Raw genomic sequence first — 19,265 nt, 5'->3', positions numbered from 1 at the left:
CAGGAGCATAGTGAACGAGGGTAAGAATGGTGATCCTGGAGAGCAGGGGCTCCAGTGGGCAGACATGCAGGACCTTATAGGCGTGGGAAGGAACTTAGGAGGTATTGGAAATGCAATGGGAAGTCATTGGAGGTGGTCAGTTTGATTAATTTGGAAGATGGCATGATCTGACTTACAGTCTTTTAAAAACCATCTGGCTAGGGGCCAGCCCCATGGCATAGTGGTTGAGTTCATCGCATTCTGCTTCGGCAGCTCGGGTTCACAGATTTGGATCCCGAGCACAGACCTACACCACTCGTCAGCTGTGCTGTGGCAGCAACCCACATACAAAATAGAGGAAGATTGGCACAGATGTTAGCTCAGGGCTAATCTTCCTCAAGCAAAAAGAGGAAGATTGGCCACGGATGTTAGCTCATGGCAAATCTTCCTCAGCAAAACAAAAACAAAAAAACCCTCTGGCTCCTATGGGAAGATTGGATTAGAGGTAGGAGAGGAAGCAAAAAGGCCAGTTAGGTGGCTATCCAGTCATTCACAGAGAGAGTTGATGGTGAATTGGAATGAAGGGAGCAGTGGAGATAGAGAGAAGTGGATGGGTGTGGAGAAGTTTTTGAAACAAAAATGGAAAGGTAGTACTACTGCCCCTATGTCAGGTAGATTTAAGATCGATCAGTGATTAAAGCAACACAAGCTGAAGAAAAGTTCCTTCAGGATTTTTTTTCACCTGTGAATGCATCTCATTCAACTCTCACCCCTCATTCTTCCACTATGATTTACAAATCCTGCCTGTTTTGTGAGTGAGAGAATGAAGGGATAGGGTTTTCTCTTAGGGAAGCAAAAATAAGTACTGGCTTGTGTTGTTCCTTGACTTTACTTTGACCCTTATAAATCTGCCTCCCCAATATCTGTTTGATTTTCAGGCATACTTACCCCTCACCTTCTGGATCACCTTGTTGGATGCCTTTTATCAAAGCCTGGTCTGCTTCTTTGTGCCTTACTATGTGAGTCCTTTCACTCAAAGTATTTGTTATTAATGAGTCAATGATGCTTCTTCGTACTTTGTCGCCTGTATCAGCATATAGAATGGGTATATTAGAGTAGATTGCTCATATAACCTAGTTGATTATTTAGCTGCCTAAATTATAAACACTCCCCCAAATATGTTAGGTCATGGAATAAATTTGGAGAGAAGTGTCTCGTTGACTCCTCTTGAGTCTCTTTTTAGTCTTGTACTGCTTGATAATTTTCATCAATGACTTGAATAAAATTGAAAGTCCAGCCATATAATTAGATGAATCAAAATCAGAGAGGCAAAGTCAGAATACGAAGGTTATTATTAATGAGTGCTGGGCTAATTCTACCAGGATGACAGCTCTTATAAGTAGTCTCCCCAAAATTAAAAACCCTGTTTTACAGGTAAAGAATAGAGGAAAAGCGACTAAGCAAAGAATGTCTCAAAATTAATTTAAAAATTGAAGCCAACACCAAGCACAGAGCAGCATGATCTAGCTACCCATCCACACATACCCTCCCCTGGAAGAAAACACTAGCTTGATCTGAGTGTTAATAAAAGTATAGTATTAAAAATGAAAACAGTGATAGTCTCTAAGTTAACCATTTTCTTCTTTATTCAAATAAAATGGCTAGAATTAGCCCAGCTAGGATTTCTGGGTATACTGCATTTCAAGAGGAATATAGGTAAGGCAATGTGAAGTGTATTCAGAAGAGAATGACTAGAATTGTGAAAGATCAGAAAATTGTGTCATTTGAGCTACTTGAAGGCATACACATAGGACAGAGGAGGGCATGTTTACTTCGCAGAGATACAGACTCAGGATAGCCTGAGGTTTGCAGCTCTGTTAAGGGGAACGTATTTTATATTTCCCTATAACTTAAAGAGCCAGAAATATGAGTTAAAGGTTCCAGGAAGATAAATTATGATTCAGAATAAAGAGGAATTCCAACTGATAAGTTCGAAGATTAGATGGCCTGTTGGGAGAGAGAGTCAGCCTCTCTTTTCTGGAAATGTTCAAGTTTATCCTAAATGACCAGTTATTGTGAACATTGTAGAAGGAACTCAGTCCTCATTTGCGCTACAGAATAAAGTGATGTTACTCCTACCACTGAGTATGCACAGGTCTCCAAAGTCACCTACTGTTGTCCTCTCTTTGTAGACCTACAAGGGCTCAGACATTGACATCTTTACATTTGGAAACCCCCTGAACACAGCTGCTCTGTTCATCATTCTCCTCCATCTGGTGATTGAAAGCAAGAGTCTGGTGAGTGGTTTTCCTGCCTCTGAAGTAGCCTGAAACTATGCTTGGGGAAATGTGTTCTATTGGCAGTAACCCTGCTAAGCCCTTCATGCCTAGAAGACAAGTGGAAATGAGAAGAGTAATGACTCCATGTAAGGAGGGTGGTTCATGGCTACTGATTGTTGAGTGCCATTATGTTGAGGTTGATTTGCAGTCAGGAAAAGTGGAAAATACCTGCCTGGTCACCTTGGTGGTATCTATGGTGAATGGCTCATGGAGGTATGAGTCAGGCTGGAAAAACAATTACTATCCTATGACCAGCATTCTTCAAGACCAAGCTGATGCCTTTCAACTAAAATAAAAAAAGATGTTATGCCATAATCTTGGTACACCGACTTTAGTAAGTGATGGTTTTGTGCCTTTCTTATAATACAAAAACTATCTTTTTCTCTCTCCAGAATGTCTATCATTCATTTAAATCTAGGTGTTTTTAACTTAGTTGCTGACTTGATAAAGCTGTCTTTTCATCAAAATGATTGCAAGGTATCTCTCTGCATCAAAGCTAATGTGTAGGGTTCAGATAATGAGAGCGTTATTGTCAACCTCCCTTTGCAGATGCAGAACATCCCACCCATCTCTGGAGAATAAACTACCACTGTGATTATTTATGCTGCTCACTCATTTCCATTGTCATTGTCTCTGCTGTAGTCTAAGCCACTGTCCTCTCTTCCTGGACAATTGCTGCAGCCTCCTGAGTCTTCCTACCTCTACTCTTGACTCTTCCAGCCTTTCTCCATATAACAACCAGAATCATCGTTTTGAAACAAAAATCATATCTTTTTGCTCTCCTTTGGGTAAAATTCTTCAGGGGTTTCCTATTGTACTTGGAATAATATCTAAAAGACCTAAGATAACGCGAAGACCTCATGCAATGATGCCCCCACTTCTCTCTGCAATCTCATCTCCACTTATTCATGGGCTGGAGCCACACTGTCCCTCTTTCAGTTTCTCAGATGCATTGACATGGTTACCACCTCAGGGCCTTAGCATTTGCCACATCTTTGGATGGGAGTATTCCTATTTCCCTCTTGGATCCCTGCACTTTACCAAGTTCAAATGTTATTTTAGGCCTCAGCACAAATGCTACTTCCTCTAAGAGCCTCTCCCTCACTATCCATTTTCTCATACCATCTTCTTGTTTTTATTCATGGCTCTAGTAATAATTTATAATTATTAATTTAATTTTGTGATTATCTGATTCATGTTTATCTTCCTCATTAGGCTATAACCTCTTTGAGGGCAAGATGCATGTTTCCTTTGTTCCCCACTGTATGCCAGTATCTAGGACAAGACTAGCACACAGTAGGTGTTCAAAAAACATTTGAATGGATAAATGAATGATTAAATGACTAACCAGTTTTGAGGTATATTTACTATCCTGGAAGCAAATGCATTTCAAACAGGAAATAGCTGAATGGCGTTATAGTTTACAATACATTATATGAGATTATATTATAAGATTATTTATAATAATTTCTAAAGAATAATTTATAATAATCCTGAGTATTTTTGGCATCATTCACTTTGCATATAACCTGCTACAACCAATCCTTACAAGCCTAAAGTATAGTAAAAGGTTAATATCCTGAAAATACCAGTTGGGTAAAATAAAGGGAATTCTAGAACTAAATCTATCTATTTTAATATCTATTTAATTTTCAGCAATTGTGGAGGTACCTGTGATTACTGCCTAAGCAAATGTCATGAGTTCTGACATTTATTAGTGTTCTGAAGGATCTAATGCATAAAGTGTGCCAGGTTGAGTTCACTGGTTATAAGCAACAGCAATCTGTTCTGGCTAACCTGAACCTAATAAATAGAAAAGTAATTAAAAATATCTTGGAGAACCACGGGAAAACAAAACAAAACAAAACCATCCCTAGGAACCAGAGTGGCTCTGGAGATCCAGGGAACAGACACTAATGAACAGGCTTGTCAGGATGGTACTCTGCTCTGCATTGGCTCCAGTCGTTTTCTTCTCTTGCCTCATTGTGCTCCAAGTTTAGTACCTGGTGACAGAATTCTATTTCCTGAGCGCCAGCCATAGGTTTTGGCTAGAGGAGGAATATTTTGCCAAGACTATGCATAATGCTGAGTGTCCTCACCAAGAAGAAGGGGAGTGAAAGCTAAGTGCCAGGAAAAACAGTGACTGTATAAAGGACGCATCATTAAAGAATTGTTTCTCATGCGTGGGGAGGCTAGAGTTTATGGCCTCTGAAGGTCCCTTGTTCAATAGGTCAGCCATTCTGAGTACGTGAATCAGTTTCCCTTCATGCTCTTGCTCACCATCTCATTGCCATCTCCCACCTCCCTGTCGGGTTTGACCCAGTGTCCCTCAACTTTAACTTCCTTTATCAATTCATTTAAATGTGTCCACTCCATCAAGTCACTATCTCACTTGCCAAAAGCACATTTTAAGAGAAAAAAATTAGGGTAGTAGGGCTCAATAGAAAGGAAGGACATTGGAGAAAGAAAGGAAAAAACAAAGAAATCATTGTTTTAGAGACATGATGATATTAAAGATTTAGCCAACATTTTCTGAGCAGTTTGTACATTTTCCAAAAAAAGAGCAGTATTTGTGACTTTTGTGAAGATGTCTATCATGGGGAAATACTTTGCAAGCTTAAAAGGAAAAAGGAGAAAATTGGATCTTGTTTGAAAAGTATAGCCCTAAATAATAAAAAAGACTAACAAAGGCAGTGCTTCCCGCAAAGCGTCACAGATACCACCATGGTGTACACTGTGATTTTAGATGGCACCGTGCACTGCCCTAGAGAACACTGGATGCTGCAGAATGTGAAGGTGATTCTCTTTTCACACTTTGGAGTATGTCAAAGAGGAAGTCTGCTTGGGGCATTTTTTTTTTTTTAAGATTTTATTTTTCCTTTTTCTCCCCAAAGCCCCCCGGTACATAGTTAAATATTTTTAGTTGTGGGTCCTTCTAGTTGTGGCATATGGGATGCTGCCTCAGCATGGCTTGATGAGCGGTGCCATGTCCACACCCAGGATCTGAACCCGGGAAACCCTGGTCCGCTGAAGCGGAGCCTGTGAACTTAACCACTTGGCCACGGGGCCGGGCCCAGGGGCTAGTATGTTTTATCACAATAATTCTTGCTAATTTCCCTTTGTAACAAAGATAGATCAGATTCCAGACTCAGCACTACTATGACAGGTAATGCTGATGTTACATTTAAGGTAGTAATCTGCTTTTTTTCCCTAAATAAAGTTAATTAAATAGGGAGTCAGTTTAAAGAAAAATATTAAGAAAAATAATATTGCAAGCTATCATGGATGTGAAGATGTCTAGGCTATGGTGTGACACACAGCGATTTATTTCTTACTCATCTAAAGTTAGCTAAGGTTCCAAACAGCTTTAGAGCAGTTGTCCTCTGAGGGGTGGCTCAGCAACCCAGGCTGTGTCTCACAGCTGTGCCATCTGGAATTGTCCCCAAGAGGAACTTCTTGGTCAAGATGAAAGGAAAGGAGACAGCATGGTAAATTGCACACCAGCTCTTCCATGCTTCTAACCTGAAAGTCCTGCATATCCCTTCCATTTACATTTCTTTGGTCCAAGCAAGACCTGTGGCCATGCTTAATTTCAAGGGGGTGAGGAAGTGCAGTCTTCCCAAGTGCTTATTAGAGGAAGAGAATGAGAATATTGGTGAGCAACAGCAATGTCTAGCTCCTATGTGGATGGGGTAAAGTTTGAGGATCACTGGATTGAGGTATCACCTTAAAGAAGAAACAGACCAATGAGTGACTCTATGAAAAAAAAGTTGAAAGAATCCAAACACCTTATGGTACATGGACAATACAAAATAAAGTAGTCATCAGAATTACTTTATGGCATTTGACTTAGTTTTACCGAATTTCAGCAGTGATATGAGCTCTTGCCAAAAGATGCTCTTGTCTTATCTCCCCAGTATTTTGTGTTTTGTTCACTAACATTTGTTACACCATTCACCCACTGCTTAGATGTGTTGTCTCTTCAAGAGTAATTTTGCTAGGCTGCAAAGCCCCATCAGAGAGAAAGAATGTTTATGTTCCCTGCTCTTCTTGTCTTGCAGACCTGGATCCACATGCTGGTCATCGTTGGTAGCATCTTGTCTTATTTTTTCTTTGCCTTGGCTTTTGGAGCCATGTGTGTAACTTGCAACCCACCCTCCAACCCCTACTGGATTATGCAGAAGCACATGCTGGATCCAATGTTCTACTTAGTTTGTGTCCTTACAACCTTTGTCGCTCTTCTGCCCAGGTATGGTATTTGTTTTATCTTCAAGAGAGTAGGTGAAATCATAGGCTTAGAATTCTTCAAGCAACCACTAAGAATTGATGGCAGACCACCCTGTTTAGTGTTGGAGAAGTCAGCCTATGTCTTCATTAAAAAATTGGTTTTAACAGTTTTACCAGAGAATGGTAGTAGCTTAAGCAAACTGGAAGACTTATTTCTCTCTGATGGAAAATTCTAATCTGGTTGACAGTCCCACAGGGATAGGGCAGTTTTGCTTCAGAAGGTTATCCAAGGACCTAGATACTTCCTTCTATCTTTTTGTTCTGCCATCTCTCATCTGCATGGTTGAAGATGACTAACCATCAGCACCTCCCTGTCCCTTCCCTCAGGAGGGAGAAAGAAAATGAAGGGCGAGCAGCTTTCCCCCTTTTTTCTTTGGTAATGGCATGACCCAGAAGTTGCACCCATCATTGCTCATGTCCCATTAACCAGAGCCTAGGTATGTAGACTCTGGGGGTTTCTAAAAGGAAGAAGGAGACTGAGTACTGAGGGACAAGTAGCAGTCTCTACTGTAATCTGTAAACACTGAAAACTTTATAACTTCCCTCCCTTATCTGACTTCAATTACCTTTCCCATTTTAGTTTAACTTGATTTCTAATATGGTATGGGATGGAAATGGCTAAGTATGCATGGGTTTTTAATCTATAACTTCTTTGAACTCTGTTAGAGCTCTTCCTTTTTATAGTTTTATATCTGTTTAGCTGAAACCACTACAGCAAATAATTTTTCTACCTTTTTAAATGTGAGAGTCAAAACTGTAATTTCATATTATTCTCTAACATATTATTCTGTAACATATTAACAAACTGTGGCTCACCGGCCAAATCTGGCTTGCTGCCTATTTTTGTAAATAAAGTTTGACTGGAACATAGCCATACTCATTAATTTATGTGTAGCCTATGGCTGCTTCTGCGCTGCAACAGCAGAGTTGAATAATTCCAACGGAGACTGTCGGGCTTGCAAATTCTGAAATATTACTATCTGGCCCATTAAAAAAAAATTGCCAACTCCAATCTGAAACACTATCATAAAGTACAATGGACACAAACCCTTTGTGGCTCATGGGCATCCCTTCTAGAAATGCATAGGAAAAACCCACCCAAGTCATCCTGCGGTAGTGGTAGATGTATACTTAACAATATCACAACTAAACTGAGCTGCTTCTGTAGTGCTCACTGTTTATTACCAGTTTTCAGATTAAAAGTGGACAAGACGAATTTGTAGAATTTATGAAGAAAGAATTACTTTAAAGTTGTAGTCTTAAAAAATTCCTTCAAGAGCATTAACAGTACAAGTCTATCTAATATTGTTTTGCTAGGCTGAAAAATAACCCCCTAGAAGATATCCATGTCCTACTCCCTGGAACCTATGAATGTCACTTTATGTAGCAAAAAAGGACTTTGCAGATATAATTAAGTTAAGGATCTTGAGATGGGGAGATTATCTTGGATTATCCGGGTGGAGCTTTGAATGCAATCACAATTATCCTTATAACAGAGGCAGAGGGAGATTTGACACAGACAGAAGAGGAGAAAGCACTTTGACCATGGCAGCAAAGATTCCTCGGCCACAAGCCAAGGAATGCTGGCAGCCACCGGAAGCTGGAAGAGGCAAGAAATGGATTCTACCCTAGAACCTCCAGAGGGAGCATGGCCTTTTTAACACCTCTTTTTGGCTCAGTGAAACTGATAGAACTGTGAGAGAAATTTTTGTTGTTCTGAGCCACCAAGTTTGTGGTAATTTGTTAAAGCAGCCATAGGAAACAAATACGGACTTTGAGACCATGAAGATGGGCGCCACTGTAACGAACACCTAAAAATGTGGAAGTGGCTTTAAAATTGGTTAGTGAACAGAGGCTGGGAAAATTTGGAGGCAAATAAGAGAAAAACACTAGACTTCTGTAAACAGATTGTGGGTAGAAATAAGGACATTAAAGTTCCTGCTGGTGAAGATTCAGAAGAAAGTGAGAAGCATGGGTAGAGAAAGCCATATCATCTTAGAAAATATATATGTCGTCATAAACAGGATGTTGCTAGGAACATGAACATTAAAGGCATTGCTGGTGAGGACTCAGAAGGAAATGAGGAACATGTTATTGGAAATTTGAGGAAAGGCGATCTTTGCAATATAGGGGCAGAAAACTAGCTGAATTATGTTCTACTCTTAGGTGGAAAGCAGAATTTGTAAAGATGAACCTGGATATTTAGCTGAGATTTCTAAGCAAAGTGTTGAAGATTTGGCCTGGTTTCCTCTTGCTGCTTGTAATAAAATGTGAGAGAAAAAGAACCAAAAGAACTATTAAGCCCAAAGGAACTAGATTTTGGAAGTTCTCAGCCTATCTAGATTTCAAAAGTTGCTAAAATTAGGAGATCGACTGTTGGGTGTATGCTCTAGAGAGAAGGCCAAGAGTGAGGATGGAAAACATTTTGCTAGTGTTGCAGGGATTGGATGTGTGACCCATGGACCCCTCAACCACCTCAGCAGCTACCAGGAAAGGACACAGGATTGTACAGGAAAAATCTGTGGACGACCCTCTTATCTAATGGCATAAATCCTCATGACATACATTGGAGACCCACAAGGTTTTTGAAAATGCTATAGCAGCATAAACACTACCAGCTTGGACTGAAAGGGGCACATTTGTGACAATTTGTCACAGTAGCCATAGGAAACTAATAGCTAGCATTTTTTGAACACTTACTGTGTGCCGACACTCTACCTGCTTTGTGTGTATTATCTCATTTAACCCTGCATTAAGCCTATGATGTAGCACTATTGGTATCTCTACTTTTACAGATTTTATTTATTTTTTTATTTATTTAACAAGCATTTACAGGGCACTCACTGTTTTCTAAGTGCTTTACAGCAATTTAATTAATATTGTTATCTTCATCTTATAGTTCATTATTCTCTCCCTTTACCTCAAGGAGGCAAATGGCCACCAGACTCTTTTCCTTTTCCTAATTGGTGAGTATTGTTTGTATCCCATGATGCATTTGAAGTGAATGTAATTCTGTGGTGCTTTTTGTAACCTAGGTTTATATACCGAGTTCTTCAGGGATCCTTGTTTCCGTCTCCAATTTTGAGGGCTAAGCACTTGGACAGGCTGACTCCAGAGGAGAGGACTGAGGCTCTCAAGAAATGGAGAGGGGCTGGAAAGATTGGTCAAGTGACATCTAAGTATGGCAACCACTCAGCTACCAAGTCAGAGAGAAGACCCACGCCTGGCTCTTCTGCTGTCTTTGCAATGATGTCACCAACTTCTTGTGCCGTTGAGCAAGAAAACTTATCTGTACATGAAACTGCTTTAGACTCAGACTACTCTGAAATGAAGGCCTCAGAGATAGCTGGACCCATAAAGGATTAAAAAAGCAGGCTATCTTCCTTAGAGTTGCAAGTATTTCTTCAAGTTTGGAAGAGGGACTTTGGAGAGGCACCTCTACCAAGCAAGAATGACTTGGATTTTTCCTTAAGGGACATTTGGACATTTTACTGGGTTTGGAAAAATTGATGTGACGACCTTTATTGTATGTTTGTAGATACATTTGTGAACGAGGACAGAGTTTGACCTGGACAGAGTTTAGGGAAGTAAAATATTTAATTCAGAGCCAAATGCTTTTATGAAACTTTTTGGATTTTGTAAAAGCATTTTAATTATCTTAGAAATATAAACATTTTCAAGGGGATTCGTTTGAGATGTATTTATTTTACTGAGAGATCTCAAATTCTGTGCAAAATGCTTTCAATGAGCAGACTTCAATCTGAATTTTTTTTAACTAAGAAAAAAAAGTAGTTTTTAGATTGATTAGTTAGAACTCAGGAGAATTCCACATGAAAAGATGTTATAAATGGTTAATATCCAGAGAAAAAATTCCCAAGAGCCTTTTAAACAACAGTGTACCTAAAATAGGGTGATAATTGTATTATTTAAAAGATAGTGATTATTAATAGCTTTTTATTTCCTGTGGGAAGATGCTTTTGGTCTTCTGTCTGAAGATGTTAGGCACACCTCTCTGCTCATTTCAGTGTTCTCAGGTGGAGGCTTCGTTGAGAAGGGGCAGGAGGAAGCCAGGGTTCTATAGGAACATGTTCCTCTCTCAGCTTCTACTCAAAAGAAGACTTTTTATGAGGTCTGCCTCTGTGCAGATGTTGTCAATTGGGAAACAGAGGCCATAGATAAGGCAGACAGAATCAGCTGAGCCTATAGCCCATTTGGCAATTTCCTATATTCTAAAACTGACAATACAAAATGAGACAATCAATTTCAAAACAATCTTCAAGAGACCCTCTAAGGGTTCATAGTCTTTACAATACTCTGTAACTTTTCTGGAGTTGTAACCTCTAAAACTGAGCTATTATAAATTGAGAATAATACAGGTGATTATCAGGAGGATTCCATGAGGCTCTTAGAAAAATTTGTTTTTTAGTATGTTTTAGGACAGAAATGTCTATAGCAAGTTAACTGCTGTTGCAAATCATGTATGCTGGCTTTAGTTGGAACAAAGAAACTGCTTTATACCAAATAAGGAAGTAAGGCCAGGTGTTATTCTAAGATCATGTATTCTTGTTGAGTTCTTTTAAAAGTCTATATTTATTCATCTGAAAATTGTCACCCACCAATCACCCAGAATTGCCTTCACGAAATCTCCATGCTAGTGTTCCACGTCTATATCAAGATCTTCTTAAGGACTATTAAACTGTTATTCTCAGGGCTGAATCTTCTACCTGCTACCTACTGTCCTGGTCTGCCATTATTTTGTAGCCTTGTGATATTATTGCAAATAGTTTTTTATATAGATTGATTTCTAGAACTTTCAAAATACCACATGGCTAATGGAGGTTGCTTTCTACTTTCTTATGATTTTTTTTAAATAAATTGTTTAATAAATAACATGTACAAAAAATCGCCATCACTCCTGTAGATACTCACCGAATCCAACAGTAATTAGTACCAGAACTTAGAAGGAAAATCCCAAAGCACACTTTTTACCAGAATATTGTTTTGGCCTTTTCTTATATAGAAAAATCAGTGATGGCCTATCATCTGTTATCCTCATAGCAGCTGACATTCATTCCCTGAGAGCATCATCTTCTGATAAACAAAAATTTAGAGATATATTCATTTGTAAATAAAGGATTAGAATCTAAGGATAAAAAGAATAAGCCAAAATGACCAAGAAAAATGATTAACCTCCAAAATGTGAAGTATCTGTACATATGAGGAGAGCAAAGTCTTGATGGTTCATAATATGAGTCCACAATCTCTTATCCACAATTCCAAAATCACAAGAGCTCTGAAACTGAAAATACCATCGTAAATTAGGCACAAATTCAATGTCCTAAATAGATGTAAGGCTCTTTATTTATTTAGTGTAACTATGCATATATTTTGCTACAAAAATATTAATTTGTTTTATTACTGGTTGGTAGACTCTACTTTGTCTTTAAAATTTTGAAAAATTTTGGATTCTGAGACAGATCTAGCCCTCAGGCAGAAGAGATTTGGAATCTGTATTAAGCCTTTAAAGGGTCTCATTTATAAGAATAACTCTTTTGCACAAAGTCACCCAAGCTCACGTGATCTATTGCATTTTGATACTCAATGTATTTCACTGAATTTGGGGGGACCAAGGATGATATCATTGCTTCTAGTAGCCAAGAAAAAATAATTAATTATGACTAATACATTTTGGGATATAATTTTACCCCAAAAGATTTAGAAAAGAATTGGATCAGGTTCCCAAAATGTATTCTAGACATTAAAGATCCATGCATTCTTACCAAAGCCGAAGTTTCCTTGGACACTCAGTAGGTGATTTGAGATTATTAGCAACCTCTCATTTCAGACTACTCCAAGAGCCATCTGTCATCTAAAATAGAAGAACCTGTTCCTGAGAGATATAAGACAGGTAAATTTTGATTGGTGGGAAGCTCGGTGCCAACTATTATGGTGGGAGACACAATCTTCTGGGACTTGATATCCATGTTCCATATCCAAAAAAAAAAAGTTTATACCATTTTATTTAGATTGAGGGTTATTTAAAATAAGTACAATATGTACATTTCACTGAACATAAATTGAGCAAGGCTAAAAGTTGTTACAGTAAGTATGTACCTACAGCTATGACAAAACTGACATATGTTCTTAACCATTCATACAACTGTGACCACAATTCACTTGCTGGATTTCACATTCTCAGTAGGTTTATACAAACTACAGAACAGGAGATGAATAACATGGAAAGTGTCAAGACAACATTTTGGATTTCAAATACGTGTACACATAGAAAAGAGTGCAAAAATACATGTATAAAATTGCAGGTAGTCTCTCTGTGGAATGCTGAGGCAGTCCAGGTTGCTGGTGGAGGTTAGCAGAGAATCCTACTGTTTTTTAAACATTTTAGGCATTTGGATGTTGCAGAATGGATGCCTGACTAAGGTACATGTGAAGATTTGTGTTTTGAAGCTTTTTAGTGGGGAAACGTACTTTAACCACTAATTACTTCAGAAATTGATAAGTGTAAAATCACTAGCACTGGGCCTAGTGCTTAAAAGCATCTTTAAATTTTTGTTTTGATTATCAATAAGAAGAAATGGCAACACCAGATGTTAAATATCTTTCACAGAAAATTACAGTGTTTTACTCCATGCAAAGTTTTGCTGTGCTTTGAGATACATTTCTGTGACATTATTGGGATGGACGAACACATGAAAACTGGAATATCGAATTGGGAATCAGGTGCAATTTAATTTTCTTTTTAAGAAATTGCATCTCTCCAGTCTAAAGTAAGTTCTCCTTTAGCAAAGTTTAATCTCAACTTCATTGTCACATAGGCAGAACAAAATATTTCCCTATTTGTTGAAATCTCAGTCAACTGATAGACACTTAAGAAACCCCAGCTACAGGGAAGGGTCTATAGAGATTTTTCTATAAAATGACAACCTTGATTTAAATTCAGAATGGGCAGTCCTATAATGTCAAGTGCTAACGTTGATGTCTGAAGAGCTTTGTGTTCAATATGTCTTGCTATTTCAGCCACCAAAATGGATGCTACTTGTCTTTTACCTCTGACTGTCTTTCATAAGTTCTCAGAATTATGCAAACTTTAGAAGAGTCCTAGTAAATAATTTAAGCATGTAAATTATCTTGGCCTTTAATAAATCAAAAGCAAGTCTCCAATGTTGATACTGAAATTTGCCACTATGCTATTGGGCTTGAGAAACAAAAGCTGGCGAAGATTAGTCAGCCTGGATCTCAATGTCCTTCTTGTGATTGGATAAAGAGAATTTTCTATAACCTGTTACCCTAGCACCTGCATTATTCTAACTCTCTCCAGAGTCAATAATTTCTTGCTACAGTCGAGGTTAGGCCTGGCAAAAGAACAAAATCTGCTTTGCTCTGTTTCCAGACTTTCATTGAATTTGAAATAAGAGAAAAATACAGTTGAAAAAGAAAGCTGAATAAAATTAGACCAAAACAAACATGAAAATTTGCAGTGCACTGTTGGGCACCTCAGTCCATGAAAAGTGCTGCTGTACAGCTCTCTGCAGGAGCTCTCCACGGTCAGAAGGCATTTTCTTTGAGTTGCTGGCAAAAGTCTCCAATGATCTTTGGAATTAGTTTAGGAGAAAAGTGTGGATGTATACTTGTCTTTCAATCCATTCGACGAAATATGAGACATTGCTATAAACTCCAGGCCCCAGGACTTTGGAAAAGCAGACGGAACCCCATGAAGTTAAACCAAATAATGTCCACTCTCCTCCAGGCCGCTCACAAACAAGAGGCCCACCGCTGTCACCCTGTAATGAATAATAGTGGACGTTAGTCGCTGGCATTTCAGAGTCCTAATGTCCGTTATCCTGAGGGCGCAATAAAGCTACAACCCAGCTTAACCAATTTCTTGAAAAATTTCAACAAAGCTTTCATTGTCCACCTGTGGCAGGAGCATGCTGCCCACTATATAAATGGAACTTTCAAATGAACATTTTAAATTCTGATGTTTAAAAGGATAGAAGTGGCTTAGGAAAGAATTATAGTCTTCCCATCAAATCAGAAGACATTTCCAGGCATTCCCTGCACTTATCAAAATATGTCATGAACATTTTTTTAAAAACTTTGGCGTTATCAGAACTATTTCTCTTATAACTAATCTCATTCTTTAACTTTGATGCATTTTATGAATGCAGAAAGTACCCAAAATGGAACATTCAAAGATTTTTTTTCCCCACAAAACAGTACGAGAAAAGTATTCTAAAATAACTCTTTACTTTCAAGCTTCTTGCTATGTGGATGATGCTTTGAGTAAAACACTCAGGGGCCACTTACTGCGTTTCTTAATAATTCTTAGGACTTTTTTCATTTAGTATATTTGAATGGAAAATACCACATGAGAATTATTTACAGTGAGGTATTTCATTTATTTATACCCTGTATTTTATTTCATATACATAGAGATTTTCATTCTTGATATTTAAGTTTAGGTGTTGCAGCTGAGTTTTATTCAGTGCTTTCACCCACATAGAGTAAGACGCCATGGCTTTATACACATTAATATTTGCTATCTCTGAAAAGAGCAGAGTAGGTTAGAGAGGTGTATTCTGCATTGCCTCAAAAGAGAGAGATTGATACCCTAGAGAATAAGGAAGTAAGTATGTGAACTCATGGTGGAAATTTACAAATACTCCTTGCCCTGCAGGAATTTCAAACCTGGAAGTACGTGGTCTTCCCACTTGAAAATGTTGGAGAATAACAGTAACCATGTTTATTGATGCTCTTCCAAACACTTTCCCTGTATTAGCTCATGTAAGTCTCGTGAAATCCCTACAAATTGATAATTTTTTTTCCTTTTTTTCCCCAAAGCCCCCCGGTACATAGTTGTGTATTTTTAGTTGTGGGTCCTTCTAGTTGTGGCATGTGGGATGCCTCCTCAGCATGGCCTGATGAGCAATGCCATGCCCGCGCCCAGGATCCGAACCGGCGAAACCCTGGGCCACCGAAGCGGAGCGCGTGAACTTAACCACTCGGCCATGGGGCCGGCCCCCATAAGTTGATAATATTTTATTATTACTATTATTATATCCATTTGGGAGACAATGAAACTGAATCACAGGTTTATGACTTGTTCCTTGGCAGAGCTAGAATTTAAACCCAAGCAGCCTGGCACCACAGCTCCACCTCTATAATCACTCGGCTATTTTGCTTCTTGGAAATGTGAGTGAATACTATTGCTATTAAAGCAAAATTGAATTTTTGATTGTGCTGTATGCTTTTGTGGAAGTGGTGATCTTTACATTCATAACTTACCAATGCTGTAAGTCTAAATAAGAAGCCTAGACCTTGCAAGGGGCAAAATGAATTGTTCTGCCTGAAAGCCTAGTTGAATTGTTTCCATCAAAATTGACTGAGAACATTTTCATTAGACATATTCCACAAAATTTTTTTCATCTCCTCTTACATAGAAGAAAGACTAAGATGCTGAGTTGTTTAAGTTGAACTATTTATTATGCCAGGGAGTGATTAAAACGAGACATTTTATAGGTCGGCTCTACACTTCCAGATCAGAAATTTAGCCAAATAATTACTTCTCATGTACTTTTTGCAAGATTCTGTGCTAGCATCTCCACAGGTGAAGAAAGCACTGTTTTCATCCCTGAGGGGCCAAAAGTCTGCTTGAGTAACATTAACACCTTTACGTGAAAGCAAAATCTAAGGCCTATAAATAAAGGAGTCTTCAAAGGAATGAGCAATTACTTCCAGCTGGAGAAGAACAAAAACTGCCTTCCGGAGACATGTCTTTGAGCTTGTCGTAGTGAGGCAGGTAGACCTTTGGTAGGTAGAAAACAAGAGTTGAAGAGGAAACAATTCAAAACAAAAGGGAGAATCCAGCTAAAGGCACAATGTGCTGGTCTTTTTGGTCCTCTTTTCCTCTGTGTAATATTGGGCTTTAGGCTGAAGTTTATGATTGCCCTCAGTATTGATCCCCATGATTTCTGACCTTAACAGAGGGACCCATGGCTTCCAAGGTGTCCTGTTGATGCAATTAAGGAAGATAAGGAAAGGTTCTGGTAAATAATCTTGCTCGAGACCTAGCAAAAAGCAGCTTTTGTTTGTTTGTTTTGAGTTTTGTTTTCTACCTGAGTTGCGTTAGAGAACATCTGGTATGCATTTAATGTACCTACAGTGCTGCATCCCCACTACTAAAGAAGTTGGTATGACCTGGTTTCTACTAAGACATCATGATATGAACATACCGATGCCTGTGTCTGTGCCTGGACCTTCAAATCTCTTTCAAAGAATCACTCCCTTCCCCTCCTTTAGCAATTACCAAGAGATGAAGAGGCCCTAGCTTTGGGTAGACCTCCAAATCCTTGTTGGGGACAGAGAGAAATGTATTCACATTAATCATTGTACTAGGAAAGCATAGCAGCCAAGCACTTGGGCCCTGAAGCCAGACTGCCTGCGTTCATACTCTCATTCTACCACCTTCATGCTGGATGATATGGGGTAAATTACTTAAGCTCTCTGCTCCCTTGTGTTCTTGATCTGTAAAATAGGAAAAACAATGATACTGCCATGAAGGGTGATTGTGCAGATTAAGTGAATTATTAGTATTTGAAGGCGATCCTGGACCACAATATATATCAACTGGTAGATGTTAATATTCATATGGTTACTAGTCATTGAGCGTATGTGCCAGGCATCACACACAGATGTGTGAAAGATAGGGGCTTTGACATACATTAACTTAGTTAATCCTCAGAACACCCTGCAAATTAGAATCAGCCCCATTTTACTCATAAGAAAACTTTCTAGAGAGGTTAGATAACTTCTCCAGGTCACATTGTTCTTACAGACAGAGAGGGGATCCAACCCAGATCTTTCAGGCTGCAAATGCTGTGTCCCAAACCCACACCACTCTGCCTCCCAAAACACTTTATGTTTGGTTTTTTGGCTTGGGAAATCAAACCTGGGCCTTTGCGTGGAGGGCAAGGATTCCTCTACCACTGCCCACCTCAGCTGGATGACTTGTGGGCAGGAGGCAGAAGGGAAGGCAGTCTCAGTGAAACTCCAAGGGAGCCATCTGCCCCCCTCTTTCCCAAGACCACTGTCTAAGGAAACACCACTGGCCGTGTCCAGTCCCCTGATTTGCCCATTCTGAAATGGACCATCAAAATGTCATTTTATTATGTTAGTTAGTGGTGATGGAATTGTTGCATCTCTTCTTCAGTTCTAAACTGTGGGGGACAATTTCAACTCTGAAGGAGTGAAATAACAAAGGTGCTCACAGCAGTGCCATATAATTAACTGTCGGCCCCACTCTGTTATAAGCTGCTTTGAGCTCTTGCATATTTTCATCACTCCCTGGGAGCCAGTCCGGTATGATATTCAGTGAGTGTTTACGAAGTAAAAATAAAAATGCTTCCCTGCACTACTAAGTTAGCAGGGCTTACAGAATTTAGTGAGCAAGAATCCCGGATGTCTCAAGGTCGCATTCAGTGACAGTTCAGGACATGCTGGCAATCAAGTGCAGGCCCAGGCAATGCCAGTGTGATCATCTCCTGACACAGAGGTAGTTCTGTCACACACCCTGGAAGTTGGGGTGTTGTGTGTGCCTTAATGCCATCACCCTGATGGTTGAAAATGTCCTTTGGTGTCCCTCTGCTGCCTGAGACAGCCTGGTCAGAGCCACGGTTACCGCCAGCTCCTCTTAGAGCTTTGTTTGTCCTAGCTGCTAAAATGGTCCATGAGTCGGACCAGAACCATTGCTTTCCTGCATTGCTGACCCAGAGTGCTGCTCCCCAGGCGTAGATGGAAAGCTGAGGGCAGCCTGAGTGAAGGGCCCAGAAGCAGTTCGAGGGATTGCTTGGGTACTGGTTGAAGGAAAACACACTGTATAATGAAAGATTTGGTAAGAAACAATTGTCAAAAAATGTTCCCGAAGGGCCACACATTAATAATAATGAGTTTATATGGACCCACTGAAGTTACTGCTGAACTGAATCACCTGGTAACCAGAAGAAAGCAACTCACCATGCACGAGTCGACTGTGCCCGACTCATAGCCTGCACAGATCATCCGGGTGGTGATGGTCTTCATGTCAAAGTAGGACTGACACTGCTCCAGAGGAATAATGCGGACTTCTCCCTCCTGCAGCTTAAAAGGCACTTGATGTTTTTAAAAAGAAGAAACACAAGAAATAAAATATTTCTTTTATAAATAAAATATTGAAGAGGGTAAAATCACTCAAAAATGAGGCTAGCCATGTATGAAATGACTACATTTTCACACCAAGAGAACCACAGCCTTTACTTAAAATGTCGTTTCAAAGACAAGGCTCATCTGGAATCAGAATTTTCCAATTAGAAGTGTTGATAGCAAGCATCGAGCCAAACCCCTTTATTTTATTAATCAGAATATTGAGGCACAGACTGCTTAGGTAACTTGGCTCGTGCTTTCCCCTCTTTATATGCTGCAACAAAAACAACAGCTACTACAATGAAAAGGAAGATAATCAAGCGAGAACTCTGCCCCAGAGAGGAGGCTGCCAGCTCAGCGTCAGCTCACATCAGTCCCGCCCCGCTAAGGTACAGAACACCCATTCATTCTAACAGGGAAGGACTGCCCTATCCTTGGTTTAAAGAATGTGTCTCACCATGTGCT

The 19,265-nt window shown here is 39.4% G+C and overlaps 2 protein-coding genes across 8 annotated transcripts in view; one reads left to right on the top strand and one right to left on the bottom strand.

Annotated features, from left to right (window-relative positions):
• The window catches only part of ATP10D (ATPase phospholipid transporting 10D (putative)), a 109,985-nt gene extending 98,475 nt beyond the window's left edge, over nt 1-11,510 (top strand). The window contains exons 20-24 of one of the 2 annotated variants that reach the window (XR_011437132.1): nt 918-998; nt 2,172-2,276; nt 3,534-3,614; nt 6,380-6,567; nt 9,641-11,510. Coding sequence is in view for 1 of the 2 variants with exons in the window: in XM_023638138.2 (XP_023493906.1) it covers nt 918-998; nt 2,172-2,276; nt 6,380-6,567; nt 9,641-9,971 (705 nt within the window). In the remaining variant the exon portion in view is untranslated. The remainder of the gene's footprint in view (nt 1-917; nt 999-2,171; nt 2,277-3,533; nt 3,615-6,379; nt 6,568-9,640) is intronic. The other variant, XM_023638138.2, reaches the window with a different exon arrangement.
• Nucleotides 11,511-12,607: 1,097 nt separating this feature from the next.
• CORIN (corin, serine peptidase) overlaps nt 12,608-19,265 on the bottom strand; it is a 210,761-nt gene continuing 204,103 nt past the window's right edge. For all 6 annotated transcript variants that reach the window (XM_014738735.3, XM_070262494.1, XM_070262495.1 and 3 more), the window contains 2 exons: nt 18,636-18,769; nt 12,608-14,404 (listed from right to left, as the gene is read on the bottom strand). In XM_014738735.3, the coding sequence (XP_014594221.3) occupies nt 14,222-14,404; nt 18,636-18,769 (317 nt within the window). In that variant the 3' untranslated portion in view covers nt 12,608-14,221. The remainder of the gene's footprint in view (nt 14,405-18,635; nt 18,770-19,265) is intronic.

The sequence above is a fragment of the Equus caballus genome, chromosome 3 (genome assembly GCF_041296265.1).
Source record: "Equus caballus isolate H_3958 breed thoroughbred chromosome 3, TB-T2T, whole genome shotgun sequence".
NCBI classification, from domain to species: Eukaryota; Metazoa; Chordata; class Mammalia; order Perissodactyla; family Equidae; genus Equus; species Equus caballus.
Note: the sequence above shows the minus strand (reverse complement) of the source record. Positions and strands in the feature narration are given on the sequence as shown.